The sequence below is a fragment of the Astyanax mexicanus genome, chromosome 3, assembly GCF_023375975.1.
Source record: "Astyanax mexicanus isolate ESR-SI-001 chromosome 3, AstMex3_surface, whole genome shotgun sequence".
Classification (NCBI taxonomy): Eukaryota; Metazoa; Chordata; class Actinopteri; order Characiformes; family Acestrorhamphidae; genus Astyanax; species Astyanax mexicanus.
Window position 1 is genome coordinate 28,791,217 of NC_064410.1, and position 22,554 is coordinate 28,813,770.

At 35.5% G+C, this 22,554-nt stretch overlaps 1 protein-coding gene across 1 annotated transcript; it reads left to right on the plus strand.

Moving 5' to 3' along the window:
* Positions 1–6,257: 6,257 nt before the first annotated feature.
* Positions 6,258–21,761, plus strand: LOC125799472 (uncharacterized). Its single transcript, XM_049476296.1, has 17 exons — positions 6,258–6,359; positions 6,593–6,740; positions 6,841–6,945; positions 7,122–7,214; positions 7,845–7,901; positions 8,822–8,905; positions 9,005–9,097; positions 10,698–10,793; positions 11,937–12,029; positions 14,118–14,204; positions 15,530–15,628; positions 16,668–16,817; positions 16,910–17,002; positions 17,090–17,182; positions 18,174–18,260; positions 19,109–19,198; positions 21,600–21,761. Exons 1-17 carry the CDS (start codon positions 6,311–6,313, stop codon positions 21,679–21,681), a joined length of 1,599 nt encoding a protein of 532 aa, XP_049332253.1. The 5' UTR covers positions 6,258–6,310; the 3' UTR covers positions 21,682–21,761.
* Positions 21,762–22,554: the final 793 nt, after the last annotated feature.

Here is a 22,554-nt window from a genome sequence, read left to right on the forward strand (position 1 = left end):
ACACCCTGGCCCCCCCCAGTACTGTGTGTAATGGAGCCATGGGTCAAAAGTTTGGACACCCCGGCCCCCCAGTACTGTGTGTAATGGAGCCACGGGTCAAAAGTTTGGACACCCCCGAACGGCCAGAGCAACCTAGCGTGCATAGCTGATTGATGTATTTGCACGTTGCGTAGCAACGTGCAAACACCATTTAATCTAATTTATGCATATAAATCACCTAGCAACCACCTAGAAACACCATAGCAACCACCACAGATACCATAGCAACACCTTAGCAACCGCCTAGCAACACCTTAGCAACCACCTAGCAACCACCTAGCAACACCTTAGCAACCTCCCCGGATACCATAGCAACACCTTAGCAACCGCCTAGCAACACCTTAGCAACCGCATAGCAACCACTTAGCAACACCTTAGCAACCACCCCGGATACCATAGCAACACCTTAGCAACCGCCTAGCAACCACCTAGCAACACCTTAGCAACCACCCCGGATACCATAGCAACACCTTAGCAACCGCCTAGCAACACCCTAGCAACACCCTAGCAACACCTTAGCAACCACCCCGGATACCATAGCAACACCTTAGCAACCGCCTAGCAACACCCTAGCAACCACCTAGCAACCACCTAGCAACACCTTAGCAACCACCCCGGATACCATAGCAACACCTTAGCAACCGCCTAGCAACACCTTAGCAACCACCTAGCAACCACCTAGCAACACCTTAGCAACCACCCCGGATACCATAGCAACACCTTAGCAACCGCCTAGCAACACCCTAGCAACAACCTAGCAACCACCCTGGATACCATAGCAACACCTTAGCAACCGCCTAGCAACACCCTAGCAACCACCTAGCAACCACCTAGCAACACCTTAGCAACCACCCCGGATACCATAGCAACACCCTAGCAACTGCCTAGCAACACCCTAGCAACCACCTAGCAACACCTTAGCAACCACCCTGGATACCATAGCAACACCTTAGCAACCGCCTAGCAACACCTTAGCAACCACCTAGCAACCACTTAGCAACACCTTAGCAACCACCCCGGATACCATAGCAACACCTTAGCAACCGCCTAGCAACCACCTAGCAACCACCTAGCAACACCTTAGCAACCACCCCGGATACCATAGCAACACCTTAGCAACCGCCTAGCAACACCCTAGCAACCACCTAGCAACACCTTAGCAACCATCCCGGATACCATAGCAACACCTTAGCAACCGCCTAGCAATACCTTAGCAACCACCTAGCAACCACCTAGCAACATCTTAGCAACCACCCCGGATACCATAGCAACACCTTAGCAACCACCTAGCAACACCTTAGCAACCACCTAGCAACACCTTAGCAGATACCAGCCAGCACTGCAATCACACTCGCAGTTTCTGCAGGAACTGCAATCTAGTTCATATCTGCTGTTTATTCAATAAAAGCTCAATTCCGTCCCAGAATGGGGCTTTTATTGAATGAACAGCAGATATAGACTAGAATTACTGATTTACTGTAGAATATTCATAGTTTGTCTATATAACAAGCATTTAAAAACCCTTTAATGATCATAATAAATGTGTAATATAAACTATAATTCTATCTATACATTATAATTCTCATGGCCTATCTTACTTCTAATTACTACTATCTTATTATCTACAATGTTTTATCACTGTTAGTAGTAGTATTATATTTGCATAATAAGAGGTTACTTTGACCCTGCTCTAATTCAATCAGCTCTGTACTTTTCAATTAAAAGGAGCAACTTCTCCAGACATTACAGCACGGTATTTTGGGTTGCATTTTTTTCACATCATCGTTAGCAAAAGCTAAGAAGAGATTATTAATCTTATGGATCAAATGACAGAAAATCAGGCCGTGTCATATTCGAAAACAGCTTGGAAATACAAAGACACCCCGAAATGAATGGAAGTGAATGGACAGCTTTGCTCAAATAGTCCTCTCATCCCTCAGCAGCACACTTCCAGTGGCACGTTTTGGAATGGAAAAGCTGTGGGCCTGGTCATGTTGGACCTTTTAACAGGACAATGATCCCGAGCCTACCTCAATTTCTACCATGGCTTGGTTGCAGAGCAACCAAGAAAAAAAAAAAAGACTTGAGACTTAAAGAATGCAAAAATAGTTGAAGAATGCAGTTGCAAAATGCAAGCCCAAGAATGTCAAAGAACTGGAGGCCTTTGCCCATAAGAAATGGGCTAAGATACCTGTTGATCGCTGAAAAATTGGATACCATACTGATCATGCTAAATATTAACTAAAATAAAATACGGATTATTTATTTAATCAAGACCAACACAATATACTAAAGGACAAAACTCCACATTCTTTCAAACTATTTCAAAAATAACCTCTTTTCAAATCCTGTTGACCTTTTTTAACAATATAAAATGCTTAATGGAGAGTTTATAAAATAGATATAAATCAGCCTGAGTATTACATTGCAGTACAAACTGGATTTTTGGCCTCGGATGGTTTTTATCTGTGGTATTGGTAAAATGTGTTTACCTTGTTAAAGTGTATATTGATCAGTGAAATGTATCATTTTAAATTATTTTTTAAAATGAAATGTTTTACTATTGTAACTGCAATTAACTTAGCCAGTCACGAAGTTCAATAAAAGTGCAGTAAACAAGTTCAGCTGTGTAAACAGTGTCACAGCATGCCTAATAAACTTCAGTCTGCATCAACCAATTATTTTAGGACCAGAAAAAAAAAAATATTTAAAAATTTTTTATTTAGAAACAGATTTATGACAGGCAAAGTGAAATTTTCGCTGCATGGCTGGGGTTTGTAAGTAGGTCAGTACTGGTTAGGAAAGGGTGAATGTTGTTTCTACATTGCTTTATTTAAAGAGGGGGAAAAACTGGGCAGAAAAAAATGACAAATATGTGTCATAGGGTACAGCTCTCCATGTGTTTCCTGGGTTTAACCCCTTATGGCACCTTATTAATTTTAGGTAATACACTGATGGTATTAAATCTCACAGAGTTGCAGGATACAAGTGCAAGATTTATTAATTACATAAACTCAAATTTGCATGTTGTTTTTCTGTTTGTTTCTGTTTGGAGCACTAAAAGAATGTTCAAATTAGGTAAAGAATACTAAAAGTACATTTTTATTTTATATACTTTATGAAAATACACATGAAATATATTTTATTTTTAAGCAATATGCATTAAATGATACTTTAATGTGCTGAAAATGTATGTATTTCTAAGCAAGCTAAACCTGTTTTAACAAAAGTAGATTTAATGATCATGTGAATTAAAATGTATTATTTAAAAGAATGTTTCACAGAAATGCTCTTTAGTGCAGAAGTGCAATTTAGTACATCTGAGTAAACTGATTGAATACACGGTATTTCATTACATATTGAAGCACATTTAACCAGTAATGTATTAAACTGTTATGACAACTAAACAGCATTATTTAAAAAGTAAATTAAAAAAATGCTTGTCAATACAATGCTTTAATACAACTTAGGATGTATCCTTCCTCTGAAGTAACACATATTGGGGAATTCCTAATTGAAAGTATATTTCATCGCTGTCGAATGAAAAACACTTATCTCCAAAACAGCAACTTTACAGGAGAGGGAAAAAAACCTTGTAAACTTTCAATGGAAGTCAATGTAAAAAGAGTTTATTTCAGGTCATTTTGAAGAGTTTCTATTGGTCCGTTCATCAATACATTTTGGCGCATTGTAAGGGACAGTTTGACTGTTCAAATTGTGTAGTAAACTAAAAAACAACAAAAATGGAGATAAGTGTTTTTCGTTGGACAGCGATGATTTGTTTGTCATGTCATTTTATGTGTAGTATGTAAAATGTATTTTAGAAATCTGCCTTTTTAAAATATGATTTGATACAGCTTAAGAACAGCTTGGGTTAATGGATTTCGCTCGCATACTGAAGCATACTTTATATGTAAGTATGAATTTCTTAAGTGAACCTCAACAGATATTGAGGACGTGCCAAATAAAATGAAAAACAACTGAATTCAGTTTTAGTCTTCAGTGAAAGTCTATTGATGATTCTGAATATTCAGATGTTGCTTCAGCATTGATATGTTGTTTTTAGGTTGTTGAGAATCTAATGATTGTATATTTCAATGAAACTCATGAGAAACTCATGAGACTCAAAGTCAAGTGTTACCCAATTATTTCCAGTGTGTGAGTGAGTGAAAGATTTATCCAGTGTAGCATTACCACTATGCATACACACCCACTTCTGTTTTTGTTAGCTCTTTTTGCAGCCAAGGATTTTGACCCTGTTCTGCTGTTGATGTGACTAAATAGCAACTTGACTAGAACTGATTGACGTAGAAAAGCTATTTATGACTCAAGTGCAAGTTGGGCAAGAAAGGCTGGAAACTATTTACTCACTTCAGCATATTGTACAACTTGTACAGCTCTACTTAAGATAACAAATGATCTTCTTGCCTCTGATCTCTGATAGCTGTCTATTCCTTGTCGGTGTTACTCAAAATTCAGTGCAACTACTGACAAAACTGGCCTCACATCTTTCTAGAAAAGACTGGAAAATGTTGGAATTAAAGAAAAGCTCTATAATGGTTCAGTTTCTACCAAACCAGACATTTTTGGTTAATAAAGGTAAATTATGTATAAATCCTGTATTGTAATACAGACAGCCTCACCCATAGCTGATTTCCAAAACCCTGCTGGAATCATCTACCCTGATTAGTACATAAAATTGCTACAGCAAATGAGGAAGTCCTGAATATTTTCTAAACTACATTTGTTAAAGGAGAATTTTTAGTAAGAAGAATGGTTCTGTATAGAACCCTGTCATGTAAGATGCAGTTGAAACTATTTTTCAGATGACATTTTTAAATGGCTGTTATACATCTTTTCAACAACTACCTATGAATGCATTTTCAACGGCTAAGTTTGGACATCTTTTCAGCGGCCAAGTTTGAACGTCTTTTCGACTTTGATTCAATGATCCAATGGTGGAATGGAATACCACAAGGCTCTACTTTAAGAACAGTTCTAAACAAACAAAAACAAAGACAAAAAAGACCATTTGTGTTGCATGATATTAGAATTTGTTAGAAGTGAACACCCACATACACTAGTTAGCAAACAAACAAAAAATAAATGAAACCAGAGATTGTATAAAAGATGGACGCTGTGTCGCCCTTCCCATTCATTTAATGAAAATAAAGCCAAAATCTTCCGCCATGTTGGCGATCCTGAAACCCGAGTCTGCACAGTAGAGACCAGAGGAGGGAGGAAGACTGTGGAGAGCAGCCTACTCATTTAAATAAACCCGCCCCTGAGGGCTGCCTCCACAGAGCTCACACAGTATATGGTCCCACCCATACAGTCATTGGTCCCACCCCGGCTAGGTGTAACCCAGTCCTTTTACAATAATCACACCTTTTTAAACAGAGCTGTGGGGATATAAAAATTTCACAATATAAGCAGAGGTTACACTAGCTGCTGCATTTAAATAATGGAGGTAGAATTACAGTATATTGGAAAAAAATAATTGAAAGTTGTCTGTTTTGCCATTAAAACCTATGGGGATGGGTGGGGTTACACAGCTTTCTGAAACCCAAAAGCAGGGGGCGCCCGACCTGTGGTGGCTTTACTTTTGAGAGAAGATGCTCTGTCCAGCTATATACAGTCTATGAATTAAACACACATGATCTGAGCAAAAGGCAACCATGTGGGGAGCATTAAGGGTTAAGGTCCCAACAATGGCAGCTTGTTAAATCTGGGTATCAAACTTATAGCGCTGTCCACCAGAGGGCATTATAGAAAACCTGCTCTCACCCTGCGCTGACTGGCTACTGCACCTGTTAGCATAGTGGCTAACCTGGTCTAGTCTGCAGAGCCTGGCTATATGGCAACCCTGTTTAGCCCATCTGCCGTGTCAGTGATTCAGCATTCTAACAAAAACAAAGGCAACAGAAAACATTTTTTCCAAAAATATTTTAATTCATTTTAATTCACTTGAAATGAATACACGGTAATTAATGTGTTTCACTATTCTAAGTGAATTCTATTTGCATGATCTTCTGCAATAATTTGACTTTTGTTCTGATTGAGTTTTAAATCTTGTCAGATACTTGTTTGCCTGTGTGGAGCAACATGATCAGACCAGACTATAAGAACGTGTAGTGAGTGTGCAGCATGGGGTTAAACAGAGTAAATATTACACAATCCGAAAGAACTCTTTAAATGTTCAGTTTATTCACCAGCAATTCTGTTGATTCTGCTAAACTCTTGAGTCTGTGTTCCAGTCGGGTTCTTTAATATGAAGAAGCTCTTGATCATCCTAGCCCTCATGGGACTCTTATCTTATGGTAGGTTAACTTATATGTGTATGCATTGTGTTCACTTTTTGGTACATTTGCAACAAAGAAACTTGGTAAATATATAAAAATATATATTTTTCCCAACAGAATTTTATGAACAGAAGTTTGCTTTAAACAGGCTGATTTTATATGTTTTAAATGATGTAAAAGAGATCTTTACTTTTGTAGGAATGTTGATGTTAAATGAAGGATGTTTAATATCTGAATTTGTCTGTCTAAAGGAGCCGAGAGCTTTAAGGTTTCACAGAAGGATTATGAGAACATTGATCGAATGTTGGAATTTGGGGTTCAGGTTTTCTTGAACTGTTTGGACAAAGTTAAAGAGGCCACTGAGAAAATGATGAAAGATGATATGATAAGAACAAACAGGTAAAGAACAGCAGGACTGAACCAAAATCCCACTGCATTTACTGGATTATGAGAAACATGATCAAATAATGATTTCTTTTTTTATTTAATTCTACTCCAGGATTGCAATTCAAAATAACTGGAATTCCTTCAAAGAGACAGCGAATAAAATCAGTGTTGAGGAAAGAGGTAAAGATGTCCAGGATGATTTAGTTGTAGCAGCACGGTGAGTCCAGCCTGTTAACAGTTATAATAAATAAAGTTAAAGCTTAACTAAATGCAGTGGTGCTTTTTGCAATGTACTAAATGTGAGCTGTTCTGCACATGTAACTCTGTATTAACGTATGAATGTTGGTATTTCTGGTCATTTTGTTATTTTGCTTTTTATTACATTTCTCACAGCACTGTTCGAAGACTGGTCCTCTTCTACAAGGATGATGTCAAAAAAATGATCCATTCATTTGCAACAGAGAGGAATGTTCAGATATACCAACCGTAAGCTCTGATTTCTAATCCAGTTCTCTTGGTATTAAAGTCACAGAGCTCTGTATAAATAATTTAATAATTAAAGTGTATGATGGCTTCACTTATCAGAGTAACATAGTGATGCTAATGGGCCAAATTTAATGGGTTGTTAAATATTCTTTTAGCTTTAGGTTTAGTACTTGTCTGATGGGTTTTATTGATTGGTTTGTACAAATTGTTTTAATTTGGTATCCTAAGACCTTTTTTCAGTTTTAAGTCACCCTTCATTCTCTTTAAGAACCTAATAGTTTCTGCTTTTGTGTTAATAGAAGTCCATCATCTATGTAAAAATGATGCATCTTCTTAAGCTTTGTTGTAAATTTTAAGCCAGGAGGTTGGCTGTTTCCAAAGTCATAAACCTTTATTGTGAACTTTCTTTGATGGATCAAATGTATGGTTTATTAAAGATTTTGTTTTAGGTCTCAAGGTTTAGGTTTAATTTGTTTTCATATAGTATTCTAAGACTGCAGTTTGATCTGTAATCATAGCAAAAGCATGGACTAAGAGTTTGATATCCCCAAATATACTATATTAAGGACAATTCTGAATACATTTGACTACCTTCTCATGCTAATAATTCTGTTTCTGTGTGCCTTACAGAGTTTTTAACATGTTCAAAGGGACAATTGAAAAAGCCAAAGTAAATGAGGTCTGGGGGTAAGCATTTTAAAGTATTTTTTCATGATTAACTGCACGGTAAATTACCATAATGTGGGGCTCTGTCTGTTGTGGGACACTGATGCTCTATTTGGTGTAGGTCAGGGGTCACTAATAGGCGGACGGCGGTCTGGGTCCGGACCCAGACGTTGTCCAATGCGGACCCAAACAGATAAACTACAGAGAAGGATTTAAAGCGGCGGAACCTTTCTTGTTCACACTGCAAGGACGCGGCATCGCTCCCAATCACTTTCTCTGCCTTTGTCTCGCCGCTTTGGGGCGTGTCGCCTGAAAGAGCAAGCAGTTTATATTATTATGTATTTTTTTCATCATAGTCCAAACAATCTCACGGGTCAGATGTTTATATATATATACATACACACACATACAGGATATAGCACTGAATCATAACACAAGCTAACTGGACTGTCGAAATTTTCTCCACATGGACCGTACTGAATTCTAATTAAGTACCCCTGAGGCAGGTATTGACTTTCTAGGTACCGACTTTTCACTGTCTCACAAAAACCTCATATCTCAACCTTATTTGATGGCAACTTATTTAACTTATTTAAAGGTAAAAAATGAGGTACAAAAGTTTTGCAGATTAGCAACATGCTTTAAAACTATTACAGTTTGTTGTTGTACTAACAAGTCTAGTTTTTTTATAATTGTGTATATTTTTGTATATATTTTTATCATTGTATAAAGTAAGATTTTTGATCATATAATGCAAATTAAAAAGTAAAGTGTTTCTAGTCCAATTTTCTTGGCACTAAAGTGCTTTTATATGTACCAGTTCTGGTATGAATGTGATCTGCATTTTCATTTTTCATTTCCTTAGGACAAAATCTGATTTTTACAGTCGAATGTAGAAGTATTTTCAGTTACATTATATGTTTTTATTCTGTGTCTTTTAGCAATTTAGCTACAAGCTATTTTCCTGGCGCTCCACCAATTCAAAGTGAACCCTTGGAGTTTCTCTGTTACCTGCTCTCCACTAAGTAAGAGTTTTCTTTTTAACATTCTACCACTTTTACATACTGGGAGAAACAGAAACAGATTCAAAATGAGCAACTTGCCCTTTTCTTTGCTTCTAACAGCGCAATGGAAACCGTCATCGTGAATGTTCTCAAGTATGGAGTGGATTTGATGTCAGAAATGAAAAAGATCGATTTTGATGATCTCTCTGAAAGGTAAGAAACGAATATGTAAATCTCCTGATTTTTAAAATAATATTTCATATACAGTCAGATCCAAAAGATTCTTTTTACATAGCCCCTCCATGTTCAAAGGCTTTTTAAAAAAGTATTAAAAATGAGCTACTACACAGTTTAATGTACAGTTCAAGAACAGAGCACAGAGGGAGGGAAAGGAGCATTTTTAGCTCATGATCTGTTACAGGGCTGCTGTGATTACCATCAGCTATCTATATTTTCTAACCTGCTAATTATTAATGCTCTGTTGCTACAGTTAGATAACACAGTGTCCAGATTTTGACATGGTGGCATCCCGGTAGCCGAGCCTTTGGCTCCCCCGCAGAGAGAAGCCTCCTTAATTTAATGATGCAGGATGATTGTCTGTGTGTTAAAAACTATATCAAGACCAAATATACTGTGAAGTATTCATGATATGCACGTCAAAGTTATGATCAATGTGGAATTGTGTTTATGAATTTCTTATTTTCAACAAAAATATAACATAAGTATAATTTTATAAATATACAGGTATAAGACGTAGGTCCAACTGCACACTGTAAAAATGAGAAAATAAAGATAATATAAAATTAATAGAATGCAGTGTGTGACGGTTGTCTATGAATGGGTCATATAGAGCTACTTTAAATCTGTAACACTATATAAAATTAAAATAGCTGGCCTAAAATATCATTACAATGTTTTAAGGTGTTTATTTGAGTGGGCAGTTTACATTATAATTTTGATCAATTTGATCATTTATTCCAATACCTTAAACATACTATTTTCTGATACATTAATACAAATTAAATATATAATGCAGATTTATGAGTTTAGAAACAACCTATACATTAACAGTGTAATCACATACACTGATCCTCGTGCATATTTTAGTGACACCGGCAGGACCAAGGTTTTAAGCTTCCCATATGGTCACCTTTTACAGGTATCTAATGAGAAAATTGCATTTTATGTATAACATATGCTGTTTCTATATCTGATAAAATAGACTGAAGATCTGCATATTGTCAAATCACAGTGTCCTGTTCAAAAAACATTTCACAAGCCTCATATAAAAAGACTTAACAACCAAAGAATTATAAATGTGTTAAATCTGAAAAGACTGCATGACCATGGGCTCCAGTCTTCACAATATGTTAGTTTTGGACAATTAATTACTTTTAATCCTGTAAAAATGGAGGGGCTTTGTAAACAAACTTTGTCTGCAATTCCTAAATGAATAATGCCATACTTTAGTTTACTTTAGGCAGATGCTATTTTCACCAAATGTAAACAGAATAATCACTATGAACACAAGTTGCAAACAGTATCTTCAGATAACACCAGTGAAATAATGCTTATACACTTGTAAACTTGTTCACAAAAGACTGCACTTGTATATCATTTTAATTACTTCATTTTATATTCTTTGTGGTGATGTAAAGATGCAAAAATATCATGTGTTTGCACATTATACAAATTGCCCTATTGCATCATTTGAAATACATTACCCTTTTATACATATGCATTTTTAATGACTGACAATTATATTGGATGGCATCATGTTCTCTGTAAACATTGTAATATCTGTGTCTTGAAGGTTAAAGTCCGCCGTGGAAAGTTTTTTTAGGAAGTTTACTGAAATTGAGAGAACTGAGCTTCAGAAAGAAAAGGATAAATTATTTTTGGTATTAAGGTAAGAACTTTTATCAAGGAATTTGTTATTGTGGTGTGAACTTCCTCTGTGATTTGGGGGGGATTAATTCTAGATGGAACCGGGGGCCTTAATTAGAAAGGGTGCGCACACATAAAAACAGGCCTGAAATCTCACGCAAGAAATGTGCTTCATAAAGAAATGACATGAAAATGTGTGTACATTTAAGGAAGGTCTAAGCATCTGTATCCCTTCTTATTATATAGTATAACTGTGTATTTGCACTGTCTGTATGGCTGACATCAGTTATCCTCACTTTATGCACATCAACTGGTGTTCACTGTCTATTGTGTTTATCTATCTATCTATCTATCTATCTATCTATCTATCTATCTATCTATCTATCTATCTATCTATCTATCTATCTATCTATCTATCTATCTATCTATTTAAAAACTGCATAGAGAGTGGAAATTAGTGACATCATTTGGTAAAGCACAGAATTGCAAGTAAATGCGCAAAACATCCTCAAGATGGTTTTAAGATTAATAATGGAATATTAAGGAAGATTATTCCTTACTTGTTTAAATATATATTGTGTCTGCATGCATAAAGTTTCAGTGCTTTGCCATATCTTATTTTGCTTTATATGCATTAATATTACTAGCTTTTGTTTATTTTAATTGTATTTGTATTATCTGTGTTGTTTTATATCACAATTTTAAAATAAATATGCTATTTATTATTATTATTATTATTATTATTATTATTGATATTATCATTATTATTATTATTATTATGTTAACAAATATATCTTTAATTAATGTGCACTAGATATCCTAAATATCATAAAAGGTGTTGTGATAAACTCACATAAGGCATTTTGTATAAGGATATTTAATATGTTGATAATTGTGCACATGAACATTAAGTGCTGTTGTTGTATTAATTAAAAGCAATGGGTTTGGAATGTTATTAATTATTAGAGTATGTACAGTGTAGCTTTAACAAATTGAACTGTGATTTCTCTCACTTGTTGAATGTCCTGTAAATAGTGACAAATCATTTGATTTAAATTGTCTGTCTGTTAGCATCAGTATTGTCTGGTTTGTTTGTAGAGTGTTTCTGATAGAAAAACAAACAAGTGAAGCTAATGCTGCAGTTTCCCTCTGTTGTATCCCACAGTTGTTTTACTAAAACGACCGTTTTTTTCTGGGATCGATTTCTGAACACTACAGACACACCTTTGTTGGAGGAACAGTATAATGAAGTTGAAAGGTAAGTCCCATCCATTCAAAGGAATACCTGACTTTAGATATTTTTAAATATCTAAATGACGTCAACACTGTAGTGTAAAAGAAGCTGTAAAGGATTAAGGTTGTGAGAGTGAAAAAGTGTGTAAAAACATCCTTAATATGTTCATAGGCAAATTGTTCAATGGTTCAATAAATATTTAGCTTTTTATAAAGAGAGGGAGACACTGTGGAGGAGGTGAGTGACAGGCTACGTGGTGAATGAGGTGAGTGACTGACTGAGACTGTGTGAGTTAAATTCAATATTTTTTTTCGTGTCTCACTGAAGACAGTTATATTTATATTCTGATCTGTAAATACGGGGCGGGGTCAGTCAGCGGCGGCTGTGGGCACGGTGTTGGTGGAGCGGTGTGTAAGCTCTGACTGTGAGTGATGTGGGCGGGGCTCACGGCAGCAGCCGCTGCAGCGCGGCTGAAGAGAGCGTGTATTATCTCAAAGTCGCCAAAAGTCTCCAATAACACCACAAAAACTCGCTATATTTGTCGGTATTCGCCTTTTTTTTTTTTTTTTTTTACAAAAAAAGTCGCTAAAGGGGCTGAAAATTGGCTAAATATACCAAGACAAATGGCATGGATATACACTTCCTCTCACTCTCCCTGACCAAGGGGTCTAGGAATCTGGGTGTTATAGTTGATGACCAGCTCTTCTTTACACACCATGTTGCCTCAGTTGCTCGGACAGTAAGGCAAATGTGTAATATAGGGTGACTAAACGTCCGTATTTCCCGGGACATGTCCGTATTTCACGTCCTGTCCCGGGTTTTTTTTTTTTTTTTTTCAAAAAGTGAGGAAATGTCCTGGTTTTTAAATTACCTTCATTGGACCATTAAATTTACAGGCACTAGGGCACTGCGCGCGGCGCTGCGTGTGACATAATCCCTGAGTCGCGTCAGTGAGAGCAGCCCTGTTCTTAATCAGAATGTAGACAGTGTGACTGTCAGTCAGTGCTGCCAATTTAGCGACTTTTTTGGAGAGCGGTCTGTGTGCAACAGGGGCTTCACAGTGCACATGCACTACCGAGCCCCAGAAATGCACTCTCAAGCCCTAACCTTCAGTGACCAATGAAACTGGGTGTGTTCAGTCATAGAAGAGATCAGTATGAACATGTGGGAAAATTGAATGCTGATATCACTTTAGCCAAGTAGCTAACTACTTATTAAATGTAAATGTATCAACGTTTCAGGTAGATTGTTTTAGCTTCTATGAGTAGCTAGCTAGCATTAAGCACATTTTATTGCTAAATTGCGACATGTCAGTTATAACAGTAGCAAGAAGCTAACTGGTTAGGTTGGCTAACTAGCTTACCTAACTGCTAATCAAGCTAACTAGCTATCTACAGCGTAACAGTAAGACAAAACATAGACACTAAAGCTTAAAACATTTAATATTCATGGGTTTACCTAACAATCAGTCCACCCACAATGCAACAACTTGGGGCTTGAGAGTGCATTTCTGGGGCTCGGTAGTGCATGTGCACTGTGAAGCCCCTGTTGCACACAGACCGCTCTCCAACAAAGTCGCTAAATTGGCAGCACTGACTGACAGTCACACTGTCTACATTCTGATTAAGAACAGGGCTGCTCTCACTGACGTGACTCAGGGATTATGTCACACGCAGCGCCGCGCGCAGTGCCCTAGTGCCTGTAAATTTAATGGTCCAATGAAGGTAATTTAAAAAACAGGACATTTCCTCACTTTTTGAAAAAAAAAAAAAAAAAAAAAACGGGGCAGGACGTGAAATATGGACATGTCCCGGGAAATACGGACGTTTAGTCACCCTATATTACACATTTGCCTTACTGTCCGAGCAACTGAGGCAACATGGTGTGTAAAGAAGAGCTGGTCATCAACTATAACACCCAGATTCCTAGACCCCTTGGTCAGGGAGAGTGAGAGGAAGTGTATATCCATGCCATTTGTTATCTACTCAACTTTCTTGGTATTCACTGGTTTGCTCTTGAATAAACAGGACCTGCTAAATGTTCTTATGCCTTATATAAAGAGAGATACGTTTGTAATTGCAAACAACATTGTATTGTGGTGTATTTACACAGAAAACTCACTGACCAGAAGTTTGGGGAAACACTAGAAGAACTCCTGAAACCAATATTTGAATCAGAAACAGTAAATGATGTTCTACGGTATGTTGTTCTTAATCATTTTTGTGCAATTCTTTCCTTCTACAAGTTACCCTTCTTTTTGTTGGCTCTTTTATCAGAGGAGGGAAGGATGATGCATTTAGATGATTAAAGCAGTAAGATGACTTTTGCTCATATAGTCAGTATCGTAATCACCCGTTAGGTAACCTTTTAATTATTCGGTTATTTCAAGTGTTAACAAGGCAGTCTGTGAACGTTATAGAGGCAAACAATAATTATGTTATATGTATTGTACCATTGTGTTGATTGATTTCTAATAAACATAGATACTTCACCACCAACTTAATAATTATAAATTAACCAAGTTTCAGACAGCAATTTTACAAGGAACTGAATAGGAGGAACAGATAAATATTCCAGAAGAGATTCAATGTTTTTCCAGCTTTTAGATGAAGCAAGGAAAGGAAAGTGCTTTGTTTTTGTACCATTTTTTCCCAATAGCTATAACTGTATGATATTGGTACACAATATATAGTTGTTAATAAACTGGGCTGAGCCACTGGTAGCAAGATTAGCTGTTTCTCCTAAAAGGCAGAACTTTATTCTTGAACTGGCTCCGTGATTGGCGTTAGGAGATTTTCTGTCTCCTCATTAATAGCACAGCTAATCTGAGCAAAACGATTTGGGGCTACTGGAAAATTATTCGGGGCTAAAGCCCCGGAAGCCCAGGCTAGGTGACGCCCCTGGTTGCTACATGCTAACAAAGGAGCCAGGTTACTAAGTCAAAAAGCAACACACACAGTACACATAGTAATATCACTGTTGTGAGCAGCATGGTGAGCAGTTGGAGGTTAGAGGTCTTGCTCAGTGGCACAGTAGTTGAGCCCTGCTGGATCGGGGGGATTGAAATGGTGACCTAAGTGTCAGAAAATCATTTTGCTAATATGATAATGAGTCAGGTTGTGTGTCGTGCACCTGTCTTTAACTGCTGCATCTCCTTGTTTTTTGCTGACTCACTTGTTCAGTTGATGAGACCCACCACAGTCATGTCATCACCAAACTTAATCTGACAGACTGACTCAAAATGTTCTGTAGGCGTTAGAGCCGGTTGGTGTGATGCTTGTATATAAACCATTTTTTTCATTAGATAATAAAGTCCTACTAACTTGATTACTCTATTTAACTTTACTGCAGAGCTTTTCTCTCTTGGTGATGTTTTTAGTCATAAATCTGTTCAAATATGATCTTTGATGCAGTTTTCCCAGTTTCTGCTTTACTGCCTAACCTTTTTTATAAGAATCTGAATCTAACAGTTGTGAGATTATATTATTTTGTTGGTTTTATACTATATTTGTTTCTTTTTCCAGACTTCACTTCGACTTTTATGAAGAATTTTATACTGTTCCTGCCTTGGCCATATTTTATTTAATGCATTACGACTCAAACAGGATCGCAAGGACTTTGAGGTAAAACTTGGTCATAATATCTTTGAAAGGTATAATATACCTGAAAAATCTCAAAACACTGAAGCCTTTTTATGAATTTCTAAAATTGTTTAAAAGAATTAGCAAAAGAATTATCAAGCCTGTGAATCTAATGATTATTTGTATTCCATTTTAAACAAGCTAATCACTTTTCCATTAAAATTAGCATTTCACTAGAAAGGGTTTAGTTCTTGCTGTAAAATAAAATAGGTCACTTATAGTTGCATATTCATACTGCAGATGAAACTGTTCTTCTTCATCATTGCCTGCATTAGCCAGAAAGGAGTGAATCAGGAAAAGCCCCCAGACTGACCTCAACCAGTAAATTAGGATTCATGGCCATGCCCACTTTGGTTTGCAGAGCAGTAAAGGGAATGTTTAAGTTCAGTTAGCCAATCAGAGGCAAAACATTTGCATGTTATGAATATCCATTAGTAAGAACTGAAATCCTGTTGTTCTTTTCTGTCCCACTATTCCACCCAACTATAAAACAGCCTAAAACAGCAGGAGCACCGGTTCACAGGGAATTCATTTATACTAGAGAACACAGCAAAATTATTGAGACATTTAAATTTTCATAAGAAAAATGGATTTAATGGATTAAATAAAAAAACAGCAACATTTTAAAACCTGTAAATAAGTTTTGACTGGTGATTTACTTAGAACTTGCTATAGATGTATGGAAATTGCTGTAAAATATGTTACCAATATTATATTGTTTAGAAACTCTTGATTCAGTCCAGTAAGGCAATGCATGGGACACTGAACCTAAAACCCTTTTATTTAGAAGTGGGTGCAAAACATAACCTTTTATAAAAAATATAATAGAATAAAATGTTAATTTTAGCAGAACAACTCAATTTGATTATACAACATGGTCAACTCTAGGTGATTTTTGATTCTATATATATATATATATATATATATATATATATATATATATATATATATATAAACATTTATATTTTTTAAAGAGAGAAATGAGCATAATCATATATTGTTCCTGTTTAACATTTTACAGGACTGGGTTCATGGTCACTGTTGTTAATTCATATCCCATTTATGAAAAATTGAGTGAAATGGGTGTGTTTTCTACAATGAAAAAACAGTACTTAAGAGCTGTGTATGTTGCTGTTGCTCTGGCAGGCACTGAAGAGTTTCAGGCTTTTAGGTAAGCACTAATTCTACTGATGTCGTAACGTATAAGATTGAGGTAAAAGCCACTGTCTTGACAAACATTTATATTTCTGTCTGATTATACAGAGAGGAGTATTATGAAAAATGGAAGTCATTCAGAGAGGAACTGAATAGACTTACTGATGAAGAGAGAAGGAGAACAGCATTTCCACAAATACGGTACGTTTACATGTACTTTATGTGTTTTTTTGTGGTTTGTGGGAAGCTAATATTAATTAGAGTGCACTTTTCTTATCTACTCCACAGAGCTTCTCTTCGAATGTTCCTGAACAAATCTGAAGAACTGGCCAACAAAATCAACACAGAAATTGATGATAACACATTAGGATACCTGACCATGTAAGAGCTTTACTACAGTTACACACTACTTTATGGAATTTTATTCTGATTTTAAAAATATGAAGTAGAAATAGAACTCATTACTTTGTGGGTTTTTGAATACACAGAAAATCCAAACCATCTCACTAGGTTTAGGTCACTGTATTCCTTTATTTGTTGTCTTAATGCTTCCTGGACTCTATCTTTTCTCCATTTTTATTATTTTTTTATATTTATACATATAATAAACATATATCAAATACTTTAATTAGAATAAGTGTTTTATGTCTGAATATGTTTTTGTGTTTTAGATGGCTTTGGATATTCAGTACAGAAAAAGTACTTAGGGTAAATTTAAATAAAGTCACACCAACTGTGACAGAATAAGATGCTCTTAGATGTAAAATATACCAAGATGTTTATTTAAAAACACACAATCCAAAAAAAAAAAAAGATTAAAACCTGAATAGTCAAAACACAATTCATGGGCAAATTGCAAAAAAGTAGTTTAAGAAATCAAGCAAGAATCAAAACCAGGAGTCAGCTTTTTTGGCTTAAAGTGTGTCTAATTGGTTGCTAGTATATGTGTATGTGTGTGTGTGTGTTTGCTAATCAATGAAGATAATTAGACATATGTGTACTGCATCCTATCTCTCTGCCCAGTTCAATTTATTTTGTCCATTCATGGTGCAAGTATTCTTCTGCACAGCTTTATAATGTTTCTTTTTTTATGACAATAATCCACACTTCTTCTAATGTCAACTTAAATGACGTAAATAAATGATGTAAATAAAGTCATGCACTGTATAAAAGTCTGAATGATTTTCATCACAAGCCAAATTTCTGAAATTATTTTTCACAGTAAATATTAATGATCGCAGAAAGGTTGTTGTTTTGCTTGGTTAAATGATGGTAAATGATGATTTTTTTTTTGTGAAAATGGTTGAAGTACATCTTTATCTCTCTTTAAATGCAAAGTTGACTGAATGTCTTTGTTTTGTTTGTCATTCAGGGACTGGGCTTTTACAAGAGCTGCCTGCATTGAAAAACTACTAAACAAAGGAGTCATTACAAAGGATCGACTGGATGAAGCTGAAAGGTTTGTGATATGTAGCAATATACAGTATACCATATATATACAGCTCTAACTTTTACCAAATTAAAAAACTCTGGAATATAATCAAGAGGAAGATGGATGATCACAAGCCAACAAACCAAGCTGAACTGCTTGACCTTTTACACCAGAAGTGGCATAAAGTTATCCAAAAGCAGTGTGTAAGACTGGTGGAGGAGAACAGACTGGTGGAGGAGAACGTGCATTAGGCACAGAAGATGCATGAAAACTGTGATTAAAAACCAGGGTTATTCCATCAAATATTGATTTCAGAACTCTTAAACCTTTATGAATATGAACTTGTTTTCTTTGTATTATTTGAGGTCTGAGAGCTCTGCATCTTTTTTTTATTATTTCAGCCATTTCTCATTTTCTGGGTATAAATGCTGTAAATGACAATATTGTTCTTTGGAATGTGGGAGAAATGTTGTCTGTAGTTTATAGAATAAAACAGCAATGTTCATTTTACTCAAACATATACCTATAAATAGTAAAATCAGATAAACTGATTTGAAACTGAAGTGATCTCTTATTTTTTCCAGATTTATATATAATATTTAAGCTTAAATTTTGTAAATTTAATATGAAACTGGAAAAGTTATTTTGGTAAAATGCTTAAAAAATTAAGGCATCAGCTTAACCTACTCTTAGAATGCTTTGAAGAATGAAGTTACAGAGCTCATGTGCGACTGTTATAATAGCTAAGAATCAACACAACATAAGATTCCAATTTAAAGATGCTGCACCAAAAACAAGGTGTAATCATTACTATTGTTTCACATTCTGAGGTTATATATAAAATGTGTGTAATATTTAGTTTTGGTACTTTACAGAACCTTTAAGGATGGTATTATGGGGTTTCGTGGCAAATATGAAGAGCTGACTCAAGGAATGGATAAAGAGAAGGTTGAAAATTCATTAAGGTAAGATTTGTTTTGATATATGAGTATATTATTAGTTTGATTAACAGCTATAGTTATAAATATATTTTAAAATTTGAAAATTAAGTGAAAATGTGATTTTCTAATTTTGTTAAAACAGTCTTGGATGTCTTGTGGAATCAAATGTAAATGTGATTATTAATGCCAAACAGAGAACGGTGTTGCATATGCACAGTGTTGGGAAGGTTACTTTTAAAATGTAATCCCTTACAGATTACTGATTACATCACTCAAAATGTAATTTGTAACGTAATCAGTTACATTACTTCAAGTGAGTAACGTAATCTGATTACTTTGGATTACTTACAATATTGTCGTTTTTTTTAAGCCTGAATGAATGTAGCAACCACATATTGCATATTATCCTTTTATTTTTCTTTCCAGTTAACAAATAGATAAACAAATAAAACAGCCTTTTCAATCACTCTATAAAAATACTTATGAAACCATTTCATCAAACAATTTTATGAAACACTTCTATAAATTGATGATAAAACCATTTAAAACCAAACAATGTAACAACAACTGTAAGCTATCTACTTGCAGGTTTGCCACCAGTGTTAATTTTGACAACAAATTTTGATTTAGTCTTAGTTATAGTCTTGTGACGAAAATAGCATTTAGTTTTAGTCACAATTTAGTAATTTAGTCAACTTAGTTTTAGTCGACTTAATGTCATAAGAATATAGTCTACTAAAATTACAGTAAATTTAGTCGACTAAAATGTAAAGGGTGTAAATGTAAATGCTTTTTCATCAGTTCCCTTGAATTATTAACTATACACTTATACGAAATGAAACGTTTAATAACCACTTGAGTAATATTGTTAATGTTTGAATGTGAAATATATTTATATATGATTTAATGTATATTATTATTATTATTATTATTATTATTATTATAGGTGTGTGACTATATATATTTTACATTTAAAATTTTGCTCTAGAAATCAGGTCATAAAACAACTGAATAGTTAAATTATAGTTTAAACAGAGCTGTAGATGCAAAAACAGCTTTTAAATGATCTAGTTTTATCTCCAGCAGTAACCCAGCACACCTACTGTAGCTACAGTCTATAAATGAGATGAAAACACACCTTCACACACTGTCCTGTAGAGATGCTCTCAGGATGTACTGAGAGACTTCATGAGTTAAAGTGAGAAACTTATGAGAAAGTGCTGTAAGGAACTGTACACAGACTTTTAGGTTCATTCACTTATTTTATTGTTTTATTTTGGATATATTATTGAGTTTCTTTCTGACCTGTTCCTGCTTTAACACTAGCTATATCTTTCCCACTGTGAGACTAAACATATGATCTGATCTTAATGAGTGAGTTCTGTATCAGTTCTGTGTTTTAGTGCACTGCTGAGTTAAACACATCAGCTCATGAAATAACATCAGTATTAAAACGCGGGTCTCTGCATGGAGATCTGTGGGACTCTGGTCTGCAGAAGCTGAAATATTAGTGGTGTTTTTACCGGAGATGGAGTCGGTTTACACGTTATCTTGTTTTTCGCGACGTCAAAGGAGAAATATATCGCCTCTCCTCTCTCTCTCCCTGCTGAACACTGTCGAGTTAACTTCCAGTCGAGCTCCGTAACGACAGTTTAATTCCCGGGTTTGTAACTGAGCGCGCGGCGCTACTGCAGGAGAGGCGGGTACTGATTGGATGACTACCCCGCTTATCCCGCCTCTCCACCTTCTCTAAAGTAGCAGTGATTGGATCTCTTCCTAACTGGTCCCTACCTTTCACAGAACTAAATCAGTTCTGATTGGATTTCGTCCCTGCCAAACATTTTCGTCTTGTTTTTATTCGTTGACCAAAATGTCAGTTAATTTCGTCTCGTTGTGTGTGCGGAGCCGCTGTCTGCCCCTCCTCCCTGTGTGTGTGCAGCGAGATGGGACGAGGGGCAGACAGTTCCCTTTCATATCAGAGCGATTTCACCGCAAAATGTTATTTGCGTTTTGTCAGTGTTGGAAGAGCAAAAATAGGAAAGTACCGCAATGTAACCCTTTTATTTTAGCAGAGTAACTGTAATCTGATTACCATTTATTGAAGCAGTAACTGTAACGGATTACAGTTACTTATAATTTGTAATCTGATTACGTAACGCCGTTACATGTAATCCGTTACTTCCCAACACTGCATATGCAGTGTGTTACATATGACAGTAGGGAATTTTCCAATAAGAAGTGAAGCATTAACTTTTTAATATCAACGAGTGTTCCAGTGTACCACTTAACAACAACTCCAGTGTGCACTGCTGAATTAAGCTGAATTTTACTCAGTAAAAAGCCTTAAGATGCACTAGGCACAGAAATTAAGATTATTGTTTTGATATATTGTTGTAACACAAAAACTTTAATGTGTTTGTTTTAGGGCTCTGCTCAAGGTGGTGATGGTGGGACTAAACTTCATATATTCTTCACTCACTCAGACTTGGGACTTCGTAGCCATTTGATCAATCAAAAGACAGGAAAAGTTCATTCAAAATAATTACTTGTTTACTTGAACAATAAAAATAAACAATATTTGTAAGTATTTCTTATTTTGTTTTAAACTGTTCTCAAATGTCTCGAAAGTGTTTTTAGTGTAAACTGTTTTCGGTAAAATACACTGAATCTGCGGTGGGCTGGAATGATGGATTATAGAACTGTATTGTTTTTCTGAAATATCATTTTTAATTTGGTCTACTCAAAGATATATGCTAACAGGATCTAGTTTTGAGTCCATTAGGGTGCATAATTTCACAAACTAAACGTTGTTTAGTGGGAAATATTTACGTATTTCTGCGTGGGAGTTTTGGCTTAGTCTGTAGGTTAGAAATCATAAAAATGATTACGCTAATGGAAAAAATAAAAATACTGCATTTTTTTCAGTGACTACAGTCAGTACCAGTGAGGTCTTTTGCCAAATCTCTCAGGGGTGCAAATATTAAAATATTATGATGATCTGATTTTATCATGACCTCTTCAATATTACCAGCTCTTTAAATTGACAGACAAATTGCGTAGTGCAAATTAATTAGCTGACTAAATTGACATTATCTCTTTGCATTTCACAATTAGTTTTTTTGTTTTTCTAGTCACTTCATGTAACATTACCTCCAGTAAGCTCTACACAGCAATATCAAAATGTATCTTTAATTTACTGTACAGTATTTGAGGACTTATTATATACAGGAGCTGATTGTAAATGCCTTTTTTTTTCAAATAAAATGATTACGGTTCTACAATGACTGAACAATCAACTTTGGGCTTAAAATAAATTGACTTATCTGGTTTTACATTGAGGGAAGTCTGCTAGGTAAAGATCAGCAGTGGTCCGCAAAGGT

What these genes read in the sequence shown, in the direction of transcription:
- LOC125799472 (XM_049476296.1), top strand. Translation starts at nt 6,311, where the DNA reads ATGAAGAAGCTCTTGATCATCCTAGCCCTCATGGGACTCTTATCTTAT. An exon ending in GATTTAGTTGTAGCAGCACG is followed by an intron (nt 6,946 to 7,121) that starts GTGAGTCCAGCC and finishes CATTTCTCACAG; the next exon opens with CACTGTTCGAAGACTGGTCC. An exon ending in AAGGTTGAAAATTCATTAAG is followed by an intron (nt 19,199 to 21,599) that starts GTAAGATTTGTT and finishes TGTTTGTTTTAG; the next exon opens with GGCTCTGCTCAAGGTGGTGA.